The 27,245-nt window shown below is 41.3% G+C and overlaps 1 protein-coding gene across 5 annotated transcripts in view; it reads right to left on the bottom strand.

Moving 5' to 3' along the window:
- Positions 1-27,245, bottom strand: part of NTM (neurotrimin) — a 785,771-nt gene that overhangs the window by 90,233 nt on the left and 668,293 nt on the right. For all 5 annotated transcript variants that reach the window (XM_026678596.2, XM_087970093.1, XM_026678598.2 and 2 more), the window contains one exon: positions 12,207-12,332. In XM_026678596.2, the coding sequence (XP_026534381.2) occupies positions 12,207-12,332 (126 nt within the window). The remainder of the gene's footprint in view (positions 1-12,206; positions 12,333-27,245) is intronic.

Genomic DNA, 27,245 nt, shown 5'->3' with positions numbered 1-27,245 from the left:
TTCCAAGCTTTTGATTTGTGCTGGAGACCATCCTCAGGGAACTTCTCTGTATCAGAATATGTGCTTTGGGCCATTCTGTGAGTGGTATTTATGTGGTGCCTTCCTATTGGTTGATTGGTGGGTTGTTGGCTGATGATTGGCTGTTGATTGTTTGTTTCATTGTTTGTTTGTTTGTTTGATTGATTGATTGGCCATCAACACACCAATCAACCAATAGGAAGGCACCAGGGGTGGGCTGCTACCAGTTCGCACCAGTTCAGGTGAACCAGATGTTCATTTTATACCTGGTTCGCCAAACCGATTCTTGCAACGATTGGCTGATTCTGCCCACCCCACCTCGCCCCTCCCCGGAGTCTCCACACAGCCTGTTTTGGATCCCTGGAAAAGTACAGGGTCTGCACGGAAGCTCGGGGAGGGCGAAAAACGGGCCTCCTGGAGGTTCTGGAAGGCCAGAAACGGGCCCATTTCTGGCCTGCAGAGGGCCTCCAGAGCCCGGGGAGGCAGTTTTCACCCTCCCAGAGGCTCGAGAAAAGCCTCCAGAGCCCGGGGAAGGTGAAAGCACCCTCCTCCCCATGGTGCAGGAGGCCAACTAGGCCATGCCCACCAAGCAACCGGGCAGAGAACCAGTGGCTAATTTTTTGGAAGCCCACCCCTGGAAGGCACCATATAAATACAACTCAGAGAATAACCCAAAGCACACATTTCAGTAGAGAGAAATTCCCTGAAGATCGGCTCCAACATAAGTCCAAAAACATGGGAGAGTAAATCTTTGCTCCTAGTGACTGACCCAAATTGGATCCATCTGTTTATGCTCGTCTCCTTGGAAACAAGTCCCATTTAATACAAGGGCTTATTCTGCTTAGATATGATCACTCTGTCAATAACTTCGATCCTAATGAAAACTCAAGATCAATGCTCTATTTTTCTTCCCATTTTTGAATTGCTATAATTTTGTAATTATTTTGCTTCCTCTTTCCCCTTTTCAGAAAATAAAAAAAACATGTTTCCCCAAAATAGGATGTCGAAAATGGGTTGAGAAACACTTCCTTGTCCTGTAATTTACATACCCAGAGTGCACACAATCCCACCAGTACAATTAGTTCTCAACTTACGACTGGTCACTTAACAGACCCTGAAAAAAAGGTACTAATTATACAGATTCAAAGTTCAGATGGCCACCAGGGTCATGGGAATGCATTTTGGGCTATGAGCAATCTTTCCACAAATTGACCATTTTCAATGTCCCGGGATTATGTGACTGAGATTGATAACATTTTTTTTTTTTTTTTTGCTGGAAATTGGCATTTATTTCTGGTTTCCAGCAAAATTACACTCCATAGCAAACAATGGATGCAGAATACCTTAGCAGAGTTGGAAGGAATCTTAGAGGCCTTCTAGTCCACCCCCCTGCTCAAGCACGAGACCCTATACCAATCTGGATTAATCTCTTCTTCAAAACCTGCAGCAATAGAACATCTACAAGTCTGAGGCACAAGTTTCCTTAATAATCTTCTAATCTCATTGTGCCATGCGCAGATTGAAGGTGCTTGGTGCTGGAGGCCACAAATAATTCCATAATATTATGGGGTCTTTTCCATTTTTAACTGTAGGGATGAAGTTATTTTCCAAAAAAGCATCATTTTTTTTTTCTTCCGTGAACCTAGAGTGGCTGTCACATACAAACAAGTTCAATTTTGCTTTATCTATCCAAAAATGAATCCTCCCAAAAGGGGAATTTTAGGGAAAACAACTGAGAAGCACAGATAATCCTCAAATTACAACTGAGCCCAAACTGGAAACGTTAATTAACAATCATGATATATGACCATAATTACAGGCTGAATTGTGGTCCTACCTGTAAATCTATTTGCTTAACATATTATTTTTTTCTGATTCCTTTAAATCTCCATTAGGGCTTTTTTTTGTGTGTGTGTGTCTTTTGTGATGCCCCTTTGTGATCTTGACTGTTACATACATTCTACACGTGTGTAGCAGTCCCTTTCTGTGGGTGTGGGGTAGCTACCAAATGGAGTTGGCTTATTTCAACGTTTTTGCACTGAGATGATAGGCAGAACAGTGCAGCCTATGGATGCATTGGTGAGAACTCACTGATGTGTTATGTGACAGACAAATGCCAAACCGTCTTAAATCTAAGATTTACAAATTAACCATCTGCCCTATTGCACTGTATGGCAGCAGCAACAGGGACCACAAGCTACCTCCATGCCATGGAAATGTAAATGCTCCATTGGATATCGGGCATCTCCCTTCTTGACCACTTCACAAATGACAACATTCAACAGCATTTTGGTGTGGCACCAATTATAGAGAAGATGAGAGAAGGCCGACTCTACTGGTATGGACATGTCCTGAGACCAGCAGCTTCCACCGTTGCCAAGACAGCCTACCAACTAGAAGTCAATGGCCGGTGACCTCATGGCCACCCAAAACAGAGATGGCAAGGCACCATCAACAAAGAGATGCAAGCCACAGGCCTGTGCCCTGGAGATGCAGCTGACCATGCAAAGTGGTATTCAATTATCCAAAAAGTAGACCCTGCGCTTGTGGGAATATGCCACAAAGAAGAAGAAGATGTTAGGCAGGACAAGCTGATCCTGGGAGCTGAGGTCCCACTTTGGTCATCTTGCAACTCGATTGAAGTAATATATTGAGATGAAGTGGGGTCATTTTCTCTAGCCCTAACTTCCCTGCCTTGTGCAAGAAAAATAATCTGTAACTAAGTTAAGTGTGTGCACTTAGTCTGTGCCCTTTATATGCCTGTACTTTAAAATTTGATAACACATATTTTATCAAAGGAAAAGAGAAACTAAGTACAAATAAAACCCTTGACATTATTTATAAGCTTTTAGCCCGAGCGGAAGCCTTGTAGACTATGTAACCAGGCTCAAAAGTCTTTCATGCTCTCCCTCTTACATCAGAAATGCGCTTTGAAAACCATGGCAGATAGCCAGGTTAAACATAATATAGTGGTACTGAATGGCTGGCAAGTTAATGCTGGCTGTAATATAATTTACTTCATTAAACAATACTCACCAAGATCTTATCTACTCTGAAACAATTCGTCTTCAAAGTCTACTGTTCTTCTTCCAGGATCTTGAGCAATAATAAATGGGTAATATCAAACAATGATGGTAATGGAATTACAGCTTAGAGCTAATGTTGTAATCAGGGGGTGGGCTTGAAGAACTTTAGCAAGGGGTTCTCTGCCTGGTTGTTCGGTGGGCGTGGCCATGGTGGGCGTGGCCTTGTTGGCCTCCTGCATCATGGCTGGGGAGGGTGTTTTTGCTCTCCCCAGGCTCCAGAGGCTTTCCTTGAGCCTCTGGGAGGGCAAAAATGGCCTCCCCGGGCTCTGGAGGCTCTCTGGAAGCTGGAAACTAGCCCATTTCCGGTCTTCCTGAACTCCTGGGAGGCCCGTTTTTCACCCTCCCTGAGCCTCTGTGCATACCCCGCACTTACCTGCATCCAAAACGGGCTGCATAGGGAGTCCTGGGAGGGGAAGGGTGGGGTGGGCGGGGCCAGCCAGGAGTAGGATTTGGGGATTCTCCAAACTGCACAGAATCTTAGATCTCCTGAACCCCTGCAAACCCCCCAGCAGCCCAACCCTGGCTGTAATCATTTCAAGAATAAACAAGAAATCTGTTGATTTGTCAACAGGATTTGAAGCTGGTGGAAAGCTTCGGTACGTTTCACTGGAACCCATGATAGGTTGTTAGCTTCTAGAAGAAGGATTAAGATCTTATTTGCCAAGAAAATTGGACAAGCCAGCATTCTGATTTCTGCTCAGGCAACACTTTCTCTGCACCATGCAGGATCATACAGGAATCAGGATAAGGTCAAGAAGGAAAGCAATATGAAATGAAACATCTAATGGCGAGTGTAGAGTAGACATATATTTGGATCTATGCTGGTTTATGACCCTAATGAGGATTTGATTGGATGTATTTAGATTGATATATTCACCTAGTAAATGTTTATGAGCATTAGCGCTTGTGAAAATAGGTCAATAAGATTAGGGCTATTGCTTGCTCAGACATGACACTCAGCTGATAATGCTTTTTGATTTAAGTAGTTCCTAGTTATTACATTAACTAAGTTGAAAATATGTCTACACCAGTACAAACAGGACAATAGTTTCCATGGAAATAGAAAGCTTTGTGAAAACTATGAATTAGCTAGATCTGGACTTTCTTAAACAGAGCACTCCATTATTTCATGGAAGAGTTGTAAAGCGACTAACTCAAAAATGAAACCATTCTCCTTAAAACATTTAACAGGCTCTGAGATGTCTTAATTGTTTAGACTTCCTGCTGGTTCCTTGCGCTGGGCCAATTTAGACTATGAGCTGAAAGAGTTGGAGGCTCACAAGTTCAGGCTTAGCAACTCTACCAGTTCTGTCTCTACAGCGTTACGGCCCTTTGGGGTCACCACCATTGTTAAGAGAGAGAAAAAGTCTATCACTCAAAGCCAGTTGTTATAAAATAACTCCGAGTTTTCTCAGAGCAATGTTGCTCAAGTTAAAGTGGACAGAGCTGACCCTGGGAGTTTTCTGCGGAGAGGAAATTCTATAGCTGCCTCTTACTCTTGTTCTATTTCTTGACCTTCCGTGTGTCAATCTTCTGATGCCTGCCAAAAACAAAAAAAAATCTCTGGTTCTGCCATAGGAGTGAACTCATCCCCTCCCAGGATTCTGACACTAATAATATTATCTGCCAAGCTCCCAGATTCTGGATAGAATCTGTCCCAGCAGGTGCCAATGTTGACCTTCGAGGCACTCTCCATGCTTCCCCCCATCAGATGTCTTGATATTTGCTAGCTCAGGACGAACACATCCTGTCAATTAGGGTTTCTCAAGCCCATGCTAATGAAGGCAAGCTGCTTTTCCATCAAGTGGCAATTGAAGAAGGAGGCAGAAAGACGCGGAGTCCAGAAAGAATATTTTCAATCTTCTGCACATTGGAGAAATGAAATGGCAGACATCTTTGTCTGGCTGGAAATTAATGTTTGCATAGCATTAATGATTTTTCTGCAAGCTACAGTCAAGAATACCACGTTCTACAGTATGACAGTTCAAGGAAGAAGAGACTGAGACATCATCTCAGGAAGAAATAACTTATTTGATTTTTGTCCGTTTGAGTCAATCTTCACTTCAGTCAACAGCCCAGACAAGCCCTTGCAATTTTGGTAGCAAGGATTTTTCAGAAGTGGTTTATCAATGCCATAGTCTGCTTCCTAGGGCTGAAAGACAGTAAGAAGCTCAAGGTCACAAGGTCTTTGTGCCTAAGGGGAGACTAGAACTCACAGTTTCATGGTGATTGGTCCAAGATCACCCTGCAGACTTTCCTACCTAAGGTGGAACTAGAATTCACAGTCTCCCGATGATTGTTCCAAAGTCATCAGGCCAGGTCATCATTCCGAAGGCGAGACTGCCTCTCTGTGCTACTTAATGTCACTTTTCTGTCAGTTTCATTTCTCCCCAGGGGTCTAAAATTGCAGCCCAACACATAATCAAAGTGATCAAAGCCAAATACTAGAGAGACAAAATAATTTACTTTGCATAATAGGTCATTAACCTAGAAAACTGGTTGCAATATGCCACTATGTTAATTACTGAATAAAGCTTACTAAAACCCAACAAATAATCACTTAGGCATTCCAAGGGATTAGGGATATCAACTTCAGGGGATGGGGGATTGGAGACAAACAAGACCTCTATCTATTTGTGTACCCCAGTATCTGCACTCATGTCTTTTTCTCTTTTAGTGATACACAACATGGGATGAAATCAGGAGTAACTGTAGAACATAGTTGTTGTTTTAAAAAAAAGATCAGGATGGTGGCCACCCAACTTTATGCATATTGACTATCTTTTTTCAGCCGCAACCGGGAGACTTCTCTGGATGAATAATAGAATAACAAAGTTGGAAGGGACCTTGGAGGTCTTCTAGTCTAACCCCCTACTTAGACAGGAAGCCCTACACTATTTCAGACAAATGGTTATCCAATCTCTTCTTAAAAACTTCTGATGTTGGAGCATTCACAACTTCTGACACTGGCCAAATGAAACTGTTTTCTAACTCTGCACTTTTTTTTTTTTTTACTGATTTTCATAGCTCTGAAAACCTTTTTTTGTGTGTGTGTATAAAACAGAAGAAAGGCAGATCTTCACACAACTCATGCTTTGGACACCATTTAAGACCAGTTCTGACTTATTCTATCTCTTGCTCAATGAAAAAGGATATTTGTGGTCCTCTTAAGAGCATTAATATGCAATATCCTTTGCAACAAAAAACTGTACTACTCTTTCAAACAGCAATATGATTCTAATTATTCAGAATAGAAATCAGCGTTACATGAAAGCATTTAGAGAAACACATTAGTTGTTGCAATCCTGAAGCATTCTGAAATTTTGGTTTATAGCCTGCTAGAGTTACACCACTGCAGTGAAAACTTCATTTAGTAGAAATTTATCATGCTGGCACTAAGTAGAAGAATTCATGGTGGAATCCAGATGCTGAAAACATTTGGTTCTCCAATTCCAATGCACAAGCGATCCCTGCCTTCACCCTTTTGACAAATAGCTCAATCATATAACAGGTTTAACAGTATTATGGGAAGATTGGATTTACCAAGTAATACGAAATTTAGAAACCATGCAAATTAAAATATATGTTCTCTTAGGGATGGATAGCTTATGCTATTTCTAGTTTGTCTTAGTTTCATGTGTGCTCAGTCATACATTATGTGTGTGTGTGTACACACACACACACACTATCTCACAGAAGTGAGTACACCCCCTCACATTTTGTAAATATTTAAGTATATCTTTTCATGTAACAACACTGAAGAAATGACACTTGGCTACAATGTAAAGTAGTGAGTATACAGCATGTATATGTATGTATGTATGTATGTATGTATGTATGTATGTATGTATGTATGTATATATGTGTGTGTGTGTGTGTGTGTGTGTGTGTGTGTACACAACACACACACATATATATTATAAACCAGCATTTTTTCTGTTAGGTATTTTTGTCGTGAATTTCCCCTTAGCTGTACATGGTATGTGCTATGTGTATATCTATTTTCCTTATAATTTTGAATCAAGAAATACTATATCTTACAAACCTCGGAGATAACTGTATGCCTAGCTGTGCAGAATGCCAACTAAAATTTCAGACCATAAAACTCTCTAACAATCTGAGGTTTAATGGTGATTTTTGTTGGTTTGTTAAACATTTAGTTTAGCATAAAATCTTCAGCTTTTATTACGGTCACATTAAGATTTCAGTGATAGCCCTGAGTTGACAGAATATGCATAGATGATTTAAATTATTCCTTACAAAACAACTACAATCCCCCCAGATCCAAAAGAAACATCAATCACTATCCTATTTCTTATATATATATATACACACGTACATACAGCCAGCAAACTCCAAGACCAATAAACACAGACCAAGACTCCCAACCAATCAGGATGAAGAAAAAACCATTCTGGCACAGCAGTAGGCTGCCCCAAATTTAAATCTGAAACCACTGTAAAAGTCTGACTCACAGATGAACACTATACAGAAGCCTGATGATGGCAGATGAGATTCTGCTGAAACGTTGCTACAACTTTAAAAGCACAACTACAATGACGTGGGAAAATACCCGAACAAAGCTGAATGCCATACATACATACATACATGTATGTATGTATGTATGTATGTATGTACAATTGCTGAACCAAATGTTATTATGCCATTTTTCAATTGAAAATTATCTAAATATTTCTATTCCTAAGAGTTTAACAATTTAGTACTCCAAAGCAAAAAGATGTAAACAAGTCTCTTACAGATTGCACATCACATTATCTCTATCTAAAATACAGGTGTTAATCCTAATTTTGGTGAATTAATTAGTTATATTCTTTTGTTTAATTCTTTAGTTATAGCGTTCAGATTGTCAAAAGCGTTTTTTTTTTTAAATGATGTTTTCTATATGTTTCAGCCCCTCCATTTTTTTTTGTGTGTGTGGGGGATAATTATGAGATAACTGTGCAATTTTTCTAGTGGTTAAATTTCATCAGTGGAAAAACTTAAAATAAAAGTCCTGTGAGGAAGCTGTAAGAAATCTTCCAGATTGTCACAATGCTGGGTGTCATCACCCATCTATTACAACAATGAGTCACTTATCCAATGTTTTGTTTTAAAGACCATAGAAAAAGGCCTCCCTTGAAGGAAACAATATGGAACCATTCGAATTGCATGGCAGCAAAACTGAAGCAACAATTTTTCAGAGAAGAACTGGAAAACGTGATAGCAGAAATGCAGGAGAACTGAAATATTTGTGAGAACAGAAGTCACAATTCTCAATGAATCTTCTAAGATTCATCTTGTGTTATGTAAAAACTTTTGGAAGGCCTGCTAAATTAGTTTGAAATATTTTGGACAGAATGGAAAAAAGGACCCTCAAGTTACCATTATTTGAGGGTGATTGTGCTGCCCTCTCAGAACACCTAATCTCCACATGAATTCAAGCCGAAACTACTCAAGAAAATTACCTAACTCTGCGGGTAAAACTCTGATTAGTTTGCTCCTCTCCTCTTGGTTGCTTCAGTGTTTCCATAGCAGCTAAAACCTACACATAATGGAGACCTCTGATTTCAACTGAAGGAAAGCTCTTGGAGGAAAAAAAAATTGGGTGGATAACAGGGAATAAAACATCTGTCAGCTTTGGAAGCCATATTAACACAAGAAACTTCCACACTGCCACATTCCCGTGCTTGGGAAATTAGAAGGGGTGATTTTTAGAGTGTTAGTAGTTAGACATAATAGCATTCTTCTATTTTATTTTATTTATTTATTTGATTTGTCGATCGCTTACAAGGTAATAGATATAAGTATAAACATGAGTAAGAATACAGGAAATAGGTAAAAATAAATGGGGACAATAGGACAGGGACAGGAGGCACAATGGTGCACTTATGCACGCCCCTTACAGACCTCTTAGGAATGGGGTGAGGTCAATAGTGGATAGTTTAAGGTTAAAGGAGTGGGGGTTAGAGGATGTAACAACAGAGTCAGGGAGTGCATTCCAGGCATTGACTACTCTGTTGCTGAAGTCGTACTTTCTGCAATCAAGTTTGGAGCAGTTAACATTGAGTTTGTATCTGTTGTGTACTCTTGTATTGTTGCAGTTGAAGCTGAAGTAGTCATTGACTGGTAGGACATTGTAGCAGATAATTTTGTGTGCCACGCTTAACTGTAGGCAGTGTAGTTCGAGGTTGTCCAAGCCCAAAATCTCAAGCCTGGTGATGTAGGGTATTCTGTTGCGAGCAGAGGAGTGTAGTACTCTTCTCGTGAAATACTTCTGGACTTGCTCAATTGTATTAATGTCTGATATGCAGTGTGGATTCCAGCTGTATTCGAGTATTGGTCTGGCAAAAGTTTTGTATGCCCTAGTTAGCAATTCAATATTTCCAGAAGAGAAGCTTCATAAGATTAGATTTAAAACTCTTAATGCCTTTTTGGCAATGCTGTTACAGTGAGCTCTAGCACTTAGATCATTAGATATGAGAACTCCAAGGTCCTTGACAGAGTGAGGATCATCAATGAGGTCATATCTGCCTAGTTTGTATTTGGTGTACTGATTTTTTTTACCAATGTGTAGGACAGAGCATTTGTTGGTCGAGATTTGGAGTTGCCAGATGTTTGACCATTCAGACACATAATCAAGGTCGCTTTGAAGGATAGTAGCATTGTCAGTGGTGTTGAATAGTTTTACATCATCTGCAAAGAGGACACAGTTGCTTATAAGGTGATCGCAAAGGTCATTTATATAGAGTATAAAGAGTGTGAGTCCTAGAACGCTGCCTTGGGGGACACCGCTGTTAACTTGAGCAGGGTTTGATATAGTGCTCCCTATTTTTACTATTTGTTGTCTGTTTGGTCAAGGTCATGTTATTCCTGCACCTGGAGGAGGCGTCGTGGAAGGGATGTTTCTTGTTGGGACAGATGGTGATTGGATGATGTGATGGACTAATGGGTGCAGAGGTTGGATTTTGGGTTTTGATTTCCTGAGGGAAAACCCAGAACTCTCATATTCGTGTTTTCCCAGATGTGCCAGTATGACTTTTCCAATAAAAAGAAACTTTGAGAAATTGCCTGTCTTGGAGTTGTTGATCGGGATCTGGTTTTGCTGCAACACTGACAACATCTTTGAAGAATGCAAATAGAATTCCTTATGCCTCCAGACTCTAAATTTTGAGCTTGGACAATCTGGAACTGTGCCGCCTGTGGTCAGATCTAAGCATAGTTCACAAAATTGTCTGCTAATAAATAACATCTTGCCTATCAATGACTTCTTCAGCTTCAATCACAATAATACATGGGCAAGCAACTGATACAAACTCAAGGAAAACTGCTCCAAACTTGATTGCAGTAAATACCACTTCAGCAACAGAGTGGTCAACAGCTGGAATGACTCCATTGTTACAGCCTCAACCCCCCCCCCCAAAGGACTCCGGTATTGACCCCCATTTAAATCATGAGTCTCTAGCCTGATTTTCAAAGCTCAAAGAAGATTTATTAGGAGAAGACATGCTGGTGCTGCCTGGCTGTAGCCGACTCTGAGACACATCATTCATTAGCCCCCTTGACCCTGGTTTTCCCCCACCCCCTGGGTGTATCGTAATTCATATTCTCCAATGGGACACATCCATAGCCAAGAGTCATCAATCATACTCTCTAGTTAGAATTTTGCGCAGCAGAAACTTCGGTCACCTAGTTACTATCTTTGAAAACATTTATGGAATGCAGTTTCGTTTTTGCAGCTGCTATACTACTCCCTCTTCCCTTTCTGTTGGCAACTCTAAATGACCAGAGAAATGTTTTATGAGTTGACATTCAACTTCAAACTGATTAAAAATGGATCTCAGCCCATTTCTAAGAGGTCCTTAAAGGGGGCGTGCATAAGCGCACCAGCGTGCCTACCATCACTGTCTTACTGCTCCCATTTATCTATATTTACTTTCTCTGTTCCTGTTTATGTTCATACTTATACTTGTTACCTTGTACATGTTTGACAAACAAATAAAATAAAAATAAAATGAAATAGAATGAAAATTATGTTAGTGGCAACACCTGAAAGTGAAACCCAACAGCCAAAGCTAAATCCCATGGATGACAAATGAACCCTGTGCCACCACAATGAAGTTAGATGGGTTGTCAGAATGAGAAAATAAGTACAAGATGAAGATGTGGGTCAAAAAGTGCCAGCCTTTTTTCTGCTTCTTCCCTATTTTATCCTGTTCACTGAACAATTATAACTTAGGCAAAAAGTAGTGATAATCTGACTGAAACCTGCCATTATGATTCATGAAATTTATACCTGGCTGGGCTTTTTCCCTTTCTTCTTTTTGAGCTCAGAAACACAACAACAACAACAGTAGACTCCTTCCTAATCTATCCTGTTTTAGACTAAGGTTGGGTAAATGAGTCTTGTAACACACACACACACACACACACAAATACACCCAACAACAAACTTTATCAGTGGGAAATAATCATGTTGTGGAGTAAACTGAGTTTCAGTCACATTACATTTTTAAATGTTCAGTGGAATTGTGTTTTCAAATTGAAAATCAATTGATCAATGAAATCAAATGATTGGAAAGCTTGCTTGCCTGGTTGCTATTTTTCCTCTTTCCTTTTTGGGGCACAGTGACACTCTTGTGGAATATAACAACATATTGTTGTGAAGAGGTTCCTCCACATTATTCAGTTCTGGGTGGACTGACGTACTTTGTTCTCTCATTACATATCAATTGTGTGTAGCAGAAGGGAACAAATACACCGAGTCAGCCACAGATGTTCCATTTGCTGATGTTAATTGTCTTATCATATCTTTTAGCTCAGCTATTATTTTGCATATATATTTTTGCTTGGTGTATTTTGGGATCTTAAGGGGGAAAAGGGAAGAAAAAGTAGAACCCATAACCTCTGCCTACCTCTGCACTAGGGAATTAATATCCATAGGCACAATGACTCCTCAGATCAGGAGATATGCTAAAATAAATAAAGCAAATAAGATAGTTGTCAAGAATGGACATCTGGCATCAAGGCATCCTACTATGTAAGGCAGCAACATTCCAACACCAGGATTTTGATGGGGAGGGATCATTCAAAAGTTTATCTTACCTTTAGGTGAAATATGCCTCCAGTTGATTGTCGGATCTGGCCTTCCTGTAGCTATGCAGGTGAGACTTATGTTGCCACCTTCATTGATGGAGATGTCCGAAGAGATCTCAACAATCTTGGGAGGTACTGTAAGGACAAGGAAAGGAAAAATGTCAATCCAAGAATTCGATAATTAGGTAAGCTATAATTTCTGAAAATTCTTCTGAAAGCCAACTTCTGTGAGTTGGTTTCCGAACATTTTGTTACCAGGCAAGATAACATCTTCAGCAGAATTTAGGGGATGTCAGTGTTGGTATTCTTCTGCTTCTAAAGGCTTCATGTGGTCAGTAGATCTTGTGATGAGGAGGTCACATCAGGTGAGGGACAGGTGTGGGTTGTGTCAAGTGGGGGTCATGTGTTGCGGCTTGTGATGGGACCAACCCACAAGCTTGGAGAACGAACCTGCATCCTCATTTTGCACCCAGACTAGTCCTTGACTGACAATAGTTCATTTAGTGACCATTCAAAATTACAACGGCACTGGAAAAAAGTGACTTATGACTGTTTTTCACACTTGCAACTGTTACAGCATGTGCCCATGTCTACATCATCAAAATTCAGATACCACATCAATACCACAGACAATACTGCAACCCTTCAAAAAGATCTTGACTATGTATCAAAATGGTCAAACAAATGGCAACTTCAAATCTCAACAAATAAATGCTCTGTCTTACATATTGGCAAAAAAAAATCAGAAAATAAAATAAAAGCTGAATAGTCAAGACCTTGTTGATGATCCAAGCTCTGTCAAGGACCTTGGAGTAATTCAGAAGGATGTCTGGATGGCAAGCAAGCCCCCTGCTTATAAATTTTAGGTAACTTTTATTGGGCAATTGGATCAACTCATTCAAAATGGATTGCTTACCAATTATATTCTCTCAGATCACAAGGTTTGGGAGAATATACCTAGCAGTGTAGATAAAACTCTCCTTATAAGACTATGTGCCAAGGATTAAAAAAATATAATCCCATATCTCCCTCCTGTCCATCATATATTAATATGTCCTTGGCATACTATTTGATCAGTCCCATCATGCATTTAACATTTTCAAAGCCTGAGTTTTCTTTCCCATGAAGTTTTGGCATTTACACACCTCTTTCGTCTTAGTCTAAAAGCTTAGCAAATTTAAGTTCATGTAGCCATCTCTTGCACATTTCGTGATATTTATTTATCTCACATAGGAACAATTGGTTGAGAAATGCTCATATATTTGTCTATGTATTTTAATTATTAAATACCTACAAGCTCATATCTCTATCTATCTATCTATCTATCTATCTATCTATCTATCTATCTATCTATCTATCTATCTATCTTGTGTTGGGGGATCAAGAAACACAATATGAAATAGCAACAGTCTCGTGCCAAAGCATTAACTGAGCCATAAAGACAACACTGACTGATAAAAAAGGCTAATAAAAACACAACAACAAAAGAACCAAGAAATAGAAAACAAGGTGATGACAAATCATTTTCAAACTCCACTACATTTGCTAAACAAAATGACTACTAGCCAATAGGACAGAAGTCCTGGAGAAACGTTGTCCATGCAGTCATGATGGGTTGGACATGACTTCGCAACTAACAACAACAACAGGAGTTATTTGGCAGAAATTTTGCCCTGGATATGATTAAAAATTTGAAGTACAGAAACCAACTTCCATGTTGATCCGAGGTGGCACAGTGGTTAGAATGCAGTACTGCAGGCTACTTCTGCTGACTGCCAGCTGCCTGCAATTTGGCAGTTCAAATCTCAGCCTTCCATCCTTTCAAGGTGGATAAAATGAGGACCCGGATTATTGGGGGCAATATGTAAACTGCTTAGAGAGGACTGTAATCACTGTAAAGCAATATATAAGTCTAAGAGGTATTACTATTGTATTTTTTTCAATATTTTCCCCACTTTTATTTGTACAGTTAGGTAATTCAAATGAAGCTTATGGCCTCTCAGAGAAAATCCATATATTTGATATATAAGCCCCCAAAAGAAGGATCCTCCATACTTTAATATCTTGGAATCTGTTTTCTGCAATTCCTTCCCTATGTCCCATCCATGTGCCAGTCACCTTTCCAGTCTTTTTAACAAGAAAGTTGAATAAATGCAGAATGGACACAGAGGCTTTGCATTCATTGCCTTTGACACAAAGTAAGTAATTTATTGATCTGTAAAACACTTGGAGACGCTCAGGAAAGGATTATGTCATGCCAACACTTGGCAATAAAATAAAAAATGATGGACTTTTCTGTGAACATGAGAGCTGATTTAAGGTTTGTAGCTGGAAGTGTAGTTAAAGTACATTTTAAGTGGAAATCAAGGTAATAATGAATTACCCTATGTCTGGAAAGGCTATAGGGAGTTCATTTTCTTGGCTTCTGACTTGAGAGCTAATATTCTAACTGTATGCTAGAGAACCACAAAGGACCAAGCTAGTAGAATGGGGTTAAGTAGAGGACGGGAAAAAAATATTTAGACATGAATATTGGTTTGTGGTGACACCTGACCCCATTGCAAGGTAGCCAAAGTAGGACTCTAAACCAGTAGGATATAGGTCCCAGTGTGACTTTATGGAAGCTGATGTAGAAGGTCCATAATTGTCCATGTGAAACAAATAAGAGCTTTTGAAGAAAGACAACAAATAGACTTACAGCAACTTGAAGACCAATTGATTTATTAGTGTGCATAATTATTAGTGTGCATAATTGTCCATGTGAAACAAATAAGAGCTTTTGAAGAAAGACAACAAATAGACTTACAGCAACTTGAAGACCAATTGACTTATTAGTGTGCAAGCTTTGCTTCATGCATCTGAGGACTTGTGAGCCATAAAAACCCATGCAAGAGTAAATTTCTCTTGAAGGTCTTTAAGGTGTTGGGCTCATCACAGACGGACATAGATTGGAGAAACTATAGGAACAGGGCAATCTAACTGGGTAGGTTCACAACTAGAGAACAGAAGTAAAGATGGACCCAGTACTGTAGGTGAAATAAAATCTGAGGATAAAAAGGAATTACTGGATTATTTCTGCCTTCATCTTACAGAACACTGAAAAATGAAAATCCTTGAAGCCAGCTGGAGCTAGCACCTTAGCCAAAGGTCTTGCAGGATAAGGAAGTCCTCTACAGGTTCAAAAGATTAACATCTGGACTCCTAGGAAAATGTTCTGCCTTTGCTATACAGCATTGAAACTTGTCAGAAAATACAATCTTTGGCTGAGTTATATTTAACTCTTCATTTTGAAGTGGTGGCACAGTGGTTAGAATGCAAGATTGCACACTAACTCTGCCTACAGCCAGGAGTTTGACCCTAACTGGCTTAAAGTTGACTCAGCCTTCCATCCTTCTGAGGTCGGTAAAATGAAGCCCCAGATCATTGAGGGCAATATGTTGATTTTGTAAACCACTTAGAGAGGGCTGGAAAGCACGGTGAAGCGGTAGACAAGTCTAAGTGCTGTTCCTCCCTCCCTCCCTCCTTTCCTTTCTCTCCCTCCTTCCTTTCTTCCATCCCTCCCTCCCTCCCTTTCCTCTTTCTTTCTGTGGTGGTGCAGGGGTTAGAATGCAGTATTGCAGGTTAACTCTGCCCACAGCCAGGAGTTCAATCCTAACCAGCTCAAGGTTGACTCAGCCTTCCATCCTTCCAAGGTTCAGTAAAATGAGGACCCAGATTGTTGGGGGGCAATAGGCTGACATTGTAAACCATTCAGAGAAGTGCTGTAAAGCATTATGGAGCAGTATATAAGTCTAAGTGTTGTTACTATTGCTATTACTTCTGTTACATGTCTACCAGTTTTGCACCCTGTAGCTTTTCCTTGTATGTAGGTCAGCTGCATATACAATCCTCTAGTTTCATGAACAAAAATAGTATTGTACCTGACTCTGACCTCTTCCAGTTTGATCAATGCCACATTTCCCTTTCAGTTTGTAAATTCTTTAATGCTGCTCTCAGATAGAAATAGGACAATAAGATGTTTTTTTTTTTTTTAATCCAGATCCCTTCTGGAATCTAAAGGAATAAATGTATAGATAGGTCTACATTTAGAATGAGTCTGTTAGCAGCTAGAAACTGTAGCTGATCACAAAGAGCTAAGTAGGATTGGATTTGGTTAATCCTTTCATGTGAGATCACCAGGAAATCCCAGGGCTGCAGGCTAAGCTGGGAAGTGGAAAAAGACATAATAGAAGAAAGCAATGGTGAGAAAATAAAATGGAGCTGCTGAGATCAACCCCAGGCCAACTTTAGCAACATCCAATTTATACCATAGGCTAATAATAATAATAATAATAATAATAATAATAATAATAATAATAATAATAATAATAATAATAATAGTAGTAGTAGTAGTAGTAGTAGTAATAGCAATAGCACTTAGACTTATATACTGCTTTACAGTGATTTTACAGCCCTCTCTAAGCGGTTTACAGAGTCAGCCTCTTGCCCCCAGCAATCTGGGTCCTCATTTTACCCACCTCGGAAGGATGGAAATCTGAATCAACCTTGAGTTTGGTGAGATTTGAACTGCCAAATTGCAGTCAGCCAGCAGCCAGCAGAAGTAGCCTGCAGTACTGCACTCTACTACTGTGCCACCATGACTCATAATTTCATATGTGGTTTCCATATAATAACCAAACCTTTCCCTAATATATGCACATAGTTCTTCCAAATCAATGCAACTTTGAAAGGAACGTGGTGGTTTGAGTGGTTAGGATGCTGAGTTGAGGTTATCAAGTCTGTGTTTAAGACCCAAGAGTTGTCATGGGGTGGGATTGAGCTCTCGTCCTTCAACCCTGCTGGGACATGAAAGGAGCCCCCAACTGGACATCCCCAGGGCAATGGTGATGTCACCAGCTAATCCTTTAAATCCAAGGTGCTTCTGACATGAGTGCAGCAACCAATCCTTGAAGCCCATTAACTCTGGTGTGGCAGATTCTGTTTCAGCCAATTGTGTTAAGTGTTTGTAAAGAAATCTGCCCTTAAAATATCTTCAACCAGTTTTGGTTAATTTTTTAGATGTAAGAGTAGCTTAAAGATTTGTTGCACTTCTAAAAATGTTGAGCTCCCCGTATTTGTTGTTTACTCTGTCTTGCATGGAGGAGGGGGGTGATGCTATTTGGGTAAATGAAACCAAAATGATCTTGGTGTGATAAGTACTTTGATAGGAAAAAAGCCAACACTGCTTATTTCATGCCTTATCCAGGAGAATTAATTTTGCCCTGTGGACTCCCAATTACTGTCAGCATAGGACAAAATAATACAAGATACCGCCAACATTTAACAATGATCAAATGTCTTCCACTCTTGCGTGGAATGATTACCTTCAATACAATATTTTTACTATTCGCTCTCATGTAGCCGAAAGTAGTTTAAAAACTAAATCAGTGTGTCATGAACTCTCATCAACATAGATTACAGTCCCCACATTAATCAACGATGTTTTCTTGATTGAACCAATTCAGAGTTACAGCCTTAATTGATACAATTTGCATCTGAAGTAAAATAGAAGTTGGGGAAGAACTGTTTTATTGCCTTATAATTACAGGTGTCCTGTGCTTAATGGGATATTTACTTTAAAAGAACAGCAGCCCACACCATCCTTCAGCAGCTGGAGAAATACATTGCCCTTCAAAGGGTGTGGATATGAGTGCTATCCTCTCCCAAAAGAACCACAATCATGACCTTTGGACTGTACACTGTTTATTTGCTGTACACCCATGTGATTTTGTTACGATCCAGGTTGCCCAGGCAGATTTTGATAGTCCTTTATTGCCCTGCTAATTCCACGACAAATAGCCCTAAAACCAATGGTAAAGTTTCACCCCAAATTTCCCATAAGGCAGCCAGAGCAGCACAGTCCCACAAAGAAAAAGCCAACAATCACCAAAACCAATTCACAAAGGCAGAGCAGAAGTCCAAAAACAAGGTGCAAGTCCACAAGGCAAGGTATGTAAGTCATACACAAGACTGGAGGTCTACAAGGTGAGGCTCAGAGTCCACAAGGCAGAAACATGATTCAAAGCAGAGTTTTTCACAAGGCATGCCAAAATGTTCCCAACAAAGACACCTTCCCCCAGCCTCGACTTAAATCCAACTCAAGCCAGGTATTCCTCATGAGGAGGAGTGAGATGACCTCCTCCCCGGTAGCTATGCAGATCTCCTTTGAGTTTGCCTCTGCTCCACTCTCCGTGCCCTGGGACTGAGTGGGGGAGGCAGCTGTTCTTTGACAGAGGGGATCTGCTGCCTCTCATCACCACCACCTGTCTACAATCAATTCTCCCCTGTGTTTGTGTGGGCAGGCAGTTCCCCATCTGGTCAACCACCTCCCCTGATGCCAGCATCGCCCTCAGCCACTGGACTCTCCAGACATTCTAGGGGAGATGTGCCATCCCCATCGGATGGTGTTCTGACCCATCTCCCAAACATGACAATCCTCTGTAGTTAAACAAATGTTCCCTATATTAGAAGTGCCAAAGAAGTGCAAAAAGTCTCTCTCTCTCTCTCTCTCCCTCTCTCCCCCTCTCTCTCCCTCCCTCTCTCTCTCTCTCTCTCACACACACACACACACACACACACACACAGACACACACAGCAGGGAGATGAATAGTTCTCTGCCACATCTATTTATCTCTACCCCCTGCTTTTTATCCCCAGAGCTAGGGTGTGGCTTCACTGGCAGCAGTGGCTCTTCCGTCCCAAGGATCAGCCCATAGATTTCCACTGCTCTCCTCTCCTCTGCCTTCTGCACATCCACGCATCAGGCACTGGACCCAGCTGTTCTTCCTCTTCCTCATCAGCCACCTCCAGATCTGGAGGCGATTCACTCTCCATCTGAGGGCTGATGGACAGCCCTGGCTCCACCTCTGTCTCTATCATCTCTGACAGCTCTCTTCCCTCTTCCCCCTCAGAGCTCTCAGGTTGCCTTGATTCCCACGCTACCTCCTCATTTGATTTGGCTGCTGGTGGGGCTGGCGGCCGATAGGCCCCAACAGATGGTTCCAGTTCCAACTTCTCCTCCTCCTCCTCTGAAATGGGATCAAATGGGGCCATGACAGTTTTTTTTTTGTTTTGTTTTTAAAAGCCCACCTTAAAAACTCAACCTGAATTACAGAAAGCACAGGAGAAGAGACCAAAGAGTGGCACCATTTTGATGCACAAAAAAGGATGGAATTAAGGTCCCAACTTTCATGCCAACATTATTTAAGCTTTCCTTTCCTCCCTTCCCGGATCTTTGCTTGAAAAGGTGCCGAAGAAATGTCAGCTGTGATAATCAATTAATTATTATGAACTGGCCATCACTGGGTTCCATTCAAACCATGCCGAGATGGGGAACTTGAAAAGGTTTGCATCAATCAGTGTCAGGAGTGAAGAAGGAGCAATGACACAGGGCCAACGTGGTGAAGGAACAGGAGTGACAGAAGCGAAACCTGCCACGAGTTACCCTTTTAATTTAAACACGGGAGCCTAGGATTTAACATGACAGTTATTATATGCTAATTAAAATGCTTGAATAATTAATCAAATGAATTGTTTAAAATTCCTTCCCTGCAATGTAACAGGTATTAATAGGAGATGTCTACAATGCAAGGGGAACAGAAGCATAATAATAAGTGCTAATAAATATAAACCCGGTAGTGTTTAAAATCGAGCTGTGATCTTGCCCCAGCTACATCAACAATGTTTTATGTAGTTGCTGCCATTTCTGAAGGGCAGGTGGGAGAAGTGTGAACTCTGAACCAGGAAAATAGAAAAGGAAACTTTCCAAGTGGGAGAAGTGGTGATGGGTGGAAGCTATCCATCCATCTATCCAGCTGTCCCTTTGGGGAATTCCTGCCTGCCCTACAATTTGGGTTTTCTCCACATGTCTCTTGCTCGGAGCTGATTAAACATGGCAGCTATGTAGCAGGCTGCTCTAGTGACAAAAGCAGATATTTCCCCAGAGTGGAATGTGATTCTTTTTCTTTCTTCTTTAGATCTCATTTACTTCTTTATGAAAAGGATAGCAACACATCCTTGTTTTGTTCAAAGTTGATTATTGTCCTTTAGGCAGGGCTCAGCAGATAACGGTCCCTGGCACTCTCCATCCCTACAGAGAAGTTTCTAAAACTTTGGGCTCCAGACCTGTGATACATGTTTCATATTGAAGCATTTTAAGGAACTGAAGAGCATGTGATGGGTGGACACGCTGTCTGAAGTCTTGGGAGAGGTGCTGATAATCACGGCATGGATCTTTGACCTAGGTAGACCTAACTTGTGTCTATGGACCTTTGCTGAAAGAAATAAGGTAGGGGAGTCAAACTCAAGGCCTGTTCTGACCCAAACCTGGTTCCAAAAGAGCAAACACAAGACAAGAGCAGCAGCACAACCTTTTAATGTTTCATCTATGAATCCTGTTTCTTCACAGATAAAAGGCTGCTTCTAACTAATTAGCTCTGACAAGAAAGAGCCTTGCCAAGTTTTTGCAAGGCTGCCAAAAAAACAACAGATAAGAAATAGTTTACAATACAAGAGTCTTCAAATACCAACTGTAATGTCCACAAGGCTGAGTTTCAAAACGTCTTTGCTTCCTGCAAAGAACGTTTGCTTCACAGCTGGCTTTTATTTTCTTGAAGGAGGAGCCATTACCTTGCAGCTTTACTCCCAAGTTGCCTGTGCTGTTATAGCTGCTCTTTCCTGTGAGCAATCCTGCGTGCACGCGCACTTGGCACAGGCTCCTCGGGAACCTCCTCATCACTGCTGCCAGCCTCCCACAATCTCTGAAGGCAGCAGTCCTCTCCCTAATGGTCCTGGCCACTCATCTGAGTTCTTACTCTCCTCAGCCGTCCGCACCTGCTGCCTGCTAACCACAACAAGGCCTGTGGGCCGGATCTGGGTGCTTAGATCTGGCCCCATGTTCTGCCCTGGAAATTGTGAAAGACTGGCAGTAAAAACGGAGCTCTGATTTTGCTGGCAATGGTCTGTGGGGGGCTGTCGGAGCTGAAAACTGAGGAGGACAGCGAGGTTCCTCTGGATTACAAGGTTTTGGTACTCTCCCTGGTCTCAATTTTCTCCACTGGAGACAATGGATCCCTGCAACCCCTCCTGGGCGAACACAGGCACCCCCAACGTGCCACCCAGCCCCCAGCCCCCACCCCCAAGGTCAAACACAACCCTGATGCAGCCCTCACTGAACTCATGTTTGACACCCCTGAAACAAGGGATCTAAATACCCAGGTACCCACTTAACAAAATGAGCATGATTACTCTCAATTTGTGAAAGATGGTGCACCTGAGGGGAAACTGAAGTGATAGACTGCATGAAGGGAGGAGGCAATACAGTTCAGAAAGGAGAGGAAAACAAGAGACAGCACAGTTCAGACCTCAACAGGAGACAGGAACAGAACAAGGATAGCCACTTTCTAGAATCTCCCAGGGTATATTCATTAAGCTGCAAGTAAAGGTAAAGGTTTCCCCTGTCCAGTCATCTCTGACTCTAGGGGAGCAATATTCATCTCCGTTTCTTAGTTGAGGGAGCCAGCATTGTCCAAACACAGTTCTGTGGTCATCTGGCCAGCATGGCTACATGCCGAGGTGCACAGAACACTGTTGCCCTTCCATCAAAGTGGTTCCTAGTTATCCCCTCACATTTTTGCATGCTTTGAAACTGCTAGGTGGGCAGGAGCTGGGGCAAGGATGGGAGCTCACCCCATCCCACACACTTGGGTCTCGAACTGGGCTTTCCAGCTGACAAACTCAGTGTCTGGGTGTAGTCTGGATAGAAGCTGTCTATTGTGTGTAAGCAAATAAAGAACTGAACTCTGGCTGAACTGCTTCAGGTCATCCTTGGGCTTAGCTTGACACAACCACAGCATTCACCACATTTTATAAGTCAATGAAGCCATGCATATTTATCATCTGCAAAGAAGGTAAGAATAGATCACCTTAAGCTGGCACATTACTAGATAAGGCAAATATAGCTATTGCAGCCTCAAAGATTCAAATGCAATGGAGATGGAAAGAAATCCCATTTCTTCTCCCACAGTTCTACAGGAAGGAAAGAGTGAGGGATGCAGCTCACTGGATGAGCAAATATTGTTCAAGTAGGATGTCCTAAATCCATCTAGCTTCATCTGGTCATCTGATCATGAACTAATCTCCTAAAAGTGCAGAAATAAAGAGTCTTCTTGAATCCGTTGAGAACTGTATATTAATGCAATATCAGGGGTTTTCAATTCAATGAATAGAATGTGAAGGATGCGAATGTGAAGAATGTGAAGGATGTACATGAAGATGAGGTGTAATGTATGAGGTGCAATGACAATAAAGTAAACTAAACTAAACTGTTATCATTCAAACAGGCCATATTGAGTAGACAGAAATTCTACTGCATGCTCAAGAAGAGAAAGAGTAAAGAAAGGAACTATCAGGCATTACACAGGAATTGTGCTAGGGCAGTTATTCTTGATAATCTGAACAAATTTTATATCCTAAACCAGAGGTGTCTAATCTTGGCAACTGGGCTGGCTGGGGAATATCTTCAAAAAAAGGTGACCCTAGCCTGGTTGAAAATCTGCAAAGTCATGGAATCAATCATTAACCAATTCATCACCCTCCACTTAGAGTCAAACAACCTACTCTCCAAAAAACAATTTGGTTTCAGGAAAAAAATTGTCCTGCAACCTACAACTCCTACACTGCAAAAACATATGGACTACTCTACTCGACCAGGGTAAAGCAATAGATGCAATTTACATAGACTTCTGCAAAGCCTTTGAATCAGTGGTACATGACAAACTACTGTTAAAACTAAACTCTTACGGCATTTCCAGATCCCTTCATAAGTGGATCCCTTCATAAGTGTCAAACAGGCAACAAATAGTAAAAATAGGGAGCGCTATATCAAACCCTGCTCCAGTTAACAAAGGCAGCGTTCTAGGACCCACACTCTTTATACTCTATATCAATGACTTTTGCGATCACCTTATAAGCAACTGTGTCTTCTTTGCAGATGAGGTAAAACTATTCAACACCACCGACAATGCTACTGTTCTTCAAAGTGACCTTGATTATGTGTCTGAATGGCCAAACAATTGGCAACTCCAAATCTCGACCAACAAATGCTCTGTCCTACACATTGGTAAAAAAATAAATAAATCAGTACACCAAATACAAACTAGGCGGATATGACTTCACTGATGACCCTTACTCTGTCAAGGACCTAGGAGTACTCGTATCTAAAGACCTAAGCGCCAGAGCTCACTGTAACAGCATTGCCAAAAAGGCATTAAGAGTTGTAAATCTAATCTTACGAAGCTTCTCTTCTGGAAATATTGATTTGCTAACTAGGGCATACAAAACCTTTGCCAGACCAAAACTCGAATACAGCTCATCTGTCTGGAATCCGCACTGTATATCAGACATTAATACAATTGAGCGAATCCAGAAGTATTTCACGAGAAGAGTACTACACTCCTCTGCTCGCAACAGAATATCCTATATCACCAGACTTGAAATTTTGGGCTTGGACAATCTTGAACTACGCTGCCTACGGTTGGATTTAAGCATAGTACACAAAATTATCTGCTACAATGTCCTACCAGTCAATGACTACTTCAGCTTCAACTGCAACAATACAAGAGCACACAACAGATACCAACTCAATGTTAACCACTCCAAACTTGATTGCAGAAAGTACGACTTCAGCAACAGAGTGGTCAATGCCTGGAATGCACTACCTGACTCTGTAGTTACATCCTGAAACCCCCACTCCTTTAACCTCAAACTAACCACTCTTGACCTCACCCCATTCCTAAGAGGTCTGTAAGGGGTGTGCATAAGTGCACCGTACGTGCCTCCCGTCCCTGTCCTATTGTCCCCATTTAATCGTACCTATTTCCTGTATTCTTACTCATGTTTATATTTATATCTATTACCTTGTAAGTGATTGACAAATCAAATAAATAAATCAAATAAATAAATAATTAATTTAATTCTTGGAGTTGAAATCCACAAAATTTAAAGTTGCCAGGGTGGGACGCCCTGTCCTAAACTATTATTTTAAAAAAAAAAAAAATGTTATGGGTCTCTGTGATTCTATTCCCTATAGCTGTTTATATGTTTGTTTGTTTTTTGCTTTCTGATAACCAGGCCTGTCTCCTGAAACTGGTTTCATTAACAACTGATAGCCTCCATTCTAAAACAACAGATTGTTGCAGGCAATATCATCAAACTGTATTGTTTCTAAGCACTGGGTGCTCAGCTGTGTTACTCTAAAGAACATTTTTCACACAGGCTGTCTCTATCCATCTTTTCTAACCAATTCAATGAGAATATCGGCCAGTCTATTGTTAGCTGAGGATATTTATCCCAAGCGGCAAGGATGTGGGTTCCGCACAAGGAAGAGAAAATCACTGTTATCAGTGGCCTCCGTACTTCTTATTGACAAGAAAAAAGATGGAAGACTGATTCGACCTTACGGACTCGGCCCCTGAAGTTCCGAGACAAGAAATTTGTAGAGCAAAAGAACTGTTGTGTTGTAATGGCAGGAAAGTAGGTTCTGTGCCTAGTCTAAATGTTGGGCCGAAGGTTGTAACAAGAGGAGAAGTACAATATCATACAGTAATAATTGTTGTGAATCAATAAAAGTAAATAACCTAAATGCAAATTAGGGGTTGAAAACCTGCACACTTGATTGGTCCTTATACAACAACTTGGGATTGGGCCAGAACCAGTCCCTGATTGGCCACTTTTGGGACTGTCCTTATTGGTCAGTATTTTGAACCTGATGCACATTTCATTGGTTAACAAGGCAGCAGCTAACTCTATAAAAGGGTTACTGCTGCCCATAGCATTGCTCTGTTATGTCTATCACTTTATTAAAGAGTTGAAGTCACTGGTCAGATGTCTGGTCTCCCTTATTCTCCATACTTAACAATAATCTTATTAAACTGGGAGTACATACTTCAAAACTGGTCTGGCACTGGAGAATTCCACTGGGATGTTCTCCATACAGAAGCAGCACAAAACATGTGCATATAGTTAGTTAACACCTCTATCAGATCAAGGAATTTTCTCTCGGATCAAGCTTTTTCCTGAACACCATCACTCTGCTAAACAAATAATTCCCTCAACATTGTCAAACCATTTACTAAGTCTGCATTACTATTACTATTAATCCTCCCATCCTTCCTTTCACCCATTTCCTCTCACTGATGACTGTATGACGGTAACTTTGTCACTTGTATCCTAACCAGAGGTGATATTCAGCAGGTTCTGACCTGTTAAGTGAATTGCTGCAGTTGCTAAGGTGGTAACATAGTTGTTAAATAAATCTAGCTTCCCCATTGACTTTGATTGTCAGAAGGTTGCAAAAGGTGACGCTTGACATGACTCCTGGACACGACAACCGTCATTAATATGAAGCAATTGCAAAGCATCCAAAGTTTGATCACGTGACCAAAGGGATGCCGCAATGGTTGTAAGTGTGAAACATGGTCATAAATCACTTTTTTTCAGTGCTGTTGTACCTTTGAACCAGAGGTGGTATTCAGCAAGTTCTGACCAGTTCTGGCGAACTGGTAGCGGAAATTTTGAGAAGTTTGGTGAACCAGCAAATACCACCTCAGACTGGCCCGCCTCCATCTATTGTCTGCCTCCCGTTGAGTCCCAGATGATCTGCTGGGTCTTCTTTGGTTGCCCTGCACAGGAGAATGAAGCTGGAAAGCAGGTTAGTGGGGTGGGGAGGGAATGGAGATTTTGCAGTATCTTTCCCCTGCCACGCCCACCAAGCCACACCCACAGAACCGGTAGTATTTTTTTTTGAATCCCACCACTGATTCTTACAATTTATATTGACTGTCTCCTAGTATGATTTGATTGCTTATTTGTACTATTATTAAAGTGTTGTACCCAGGGGTGGGATACGACAGGGTTAACTACCAGTTCGGGATTTACGAGCTTCCCTGCATGCTCTGAGCTGCGCACCTGTAAATCATCATCAGCATGCTGCCTGCAGAGAAGCAACCTTTGGAACAGCCCTCTTTTCCTGCTTCTTTAACTGCAGCTGTGCCTCGTTCGGCAGCTGAAGTTGAAAAATCAGGAAATAAAGATCAGGTAAGAGCCCAGGTGGGCGGGTGGGCAAAAACATCAGCAGACATAGAACCGGTTCTATGTCTGCTCCTCTTCAGAGCTACCGGTTCTACAGAGGTGGACAGAACCAGTAGAAACACACCCCTGGTTGTACCTTATGATTCTTGACTCTTTATGAATGTATCTTTTTCTTTTTATGTACGCTGAGAGCACATGCACCAAGACAAATTTCTTGTGTGTCCAATCATACTCGGCCAATAAAGAATTCTATTCTATTCTATTCTATTCTATTCTATTCTATTCTATTCTATTCTATTCTATAAAGGAAGAGGACAAATGCAAGGTCGCTGAAGAGTAATAGAAGTGTCAATGCTTTGTATCTGATGCTTCAGCATTGGCTCCTCATTGGAAAAATCATCCTCACAAAAGATTTGTCATCTATTAACTGTGAGGTACCGTATTTATCGGCGTATAACACGCACTTTTTCCCCCTGAAAATAGGGGGCAAATGATGTATGCGTGTTATACGCCGATATAATGTTAAGCCTTCGGTGAATGCTGCTGGGATCGGGGATCAAGGACACAAATGAAAGAAGGGGAGGGAGGAAGCAACCGAAGCCTGTCCTTCTCTCTGGGTCAGCTCTCTCAGTCGCTCTCTCGCTCCTCCACCAGCACAGGAAGAAACTGCTTCAAAGAAGCGAGGGGGCTTTTCCTGTCGCCGCGCCCGTTTCTCCCCACCCCCACCCCGCCCGCCCGCCCGCCCGCAGTGCTCCGTTCTGCCTGCCTGCCTGCCTTCGTTAATGGTTGAATCGGAACAGCTTCGGCTGAGTAAAAGAGGCGAATAGTTATTATTCTCAGCCGAAGCTGCTCCCAAACAACCAGAAACTAAGGCAGGCAGGCAGAATTTTTAATTTTTTTTCCTGAAATTTCCCCCTTAAA

The sequence above is a fragment of the Notechis scutatus genome, chromosome 7 (genome assembly GCF_049901735.1).
Source record: "Notechis scutatus isolate UNSWTSFEM ecotype Mainland chromosome 7, rNotScu1.2, whole genome shotgun sequence".
Lineage (NCBI taxonomy): Eukaryota > Metazoa > Chordata > Lepidosauria > Squamata > Elapidae > Notechis > Notechis scutatus.
Note: the sequence above shows the minus strand (reverse complement) of the source record. Positions and strands in the feature narration are given on the sequence as shown.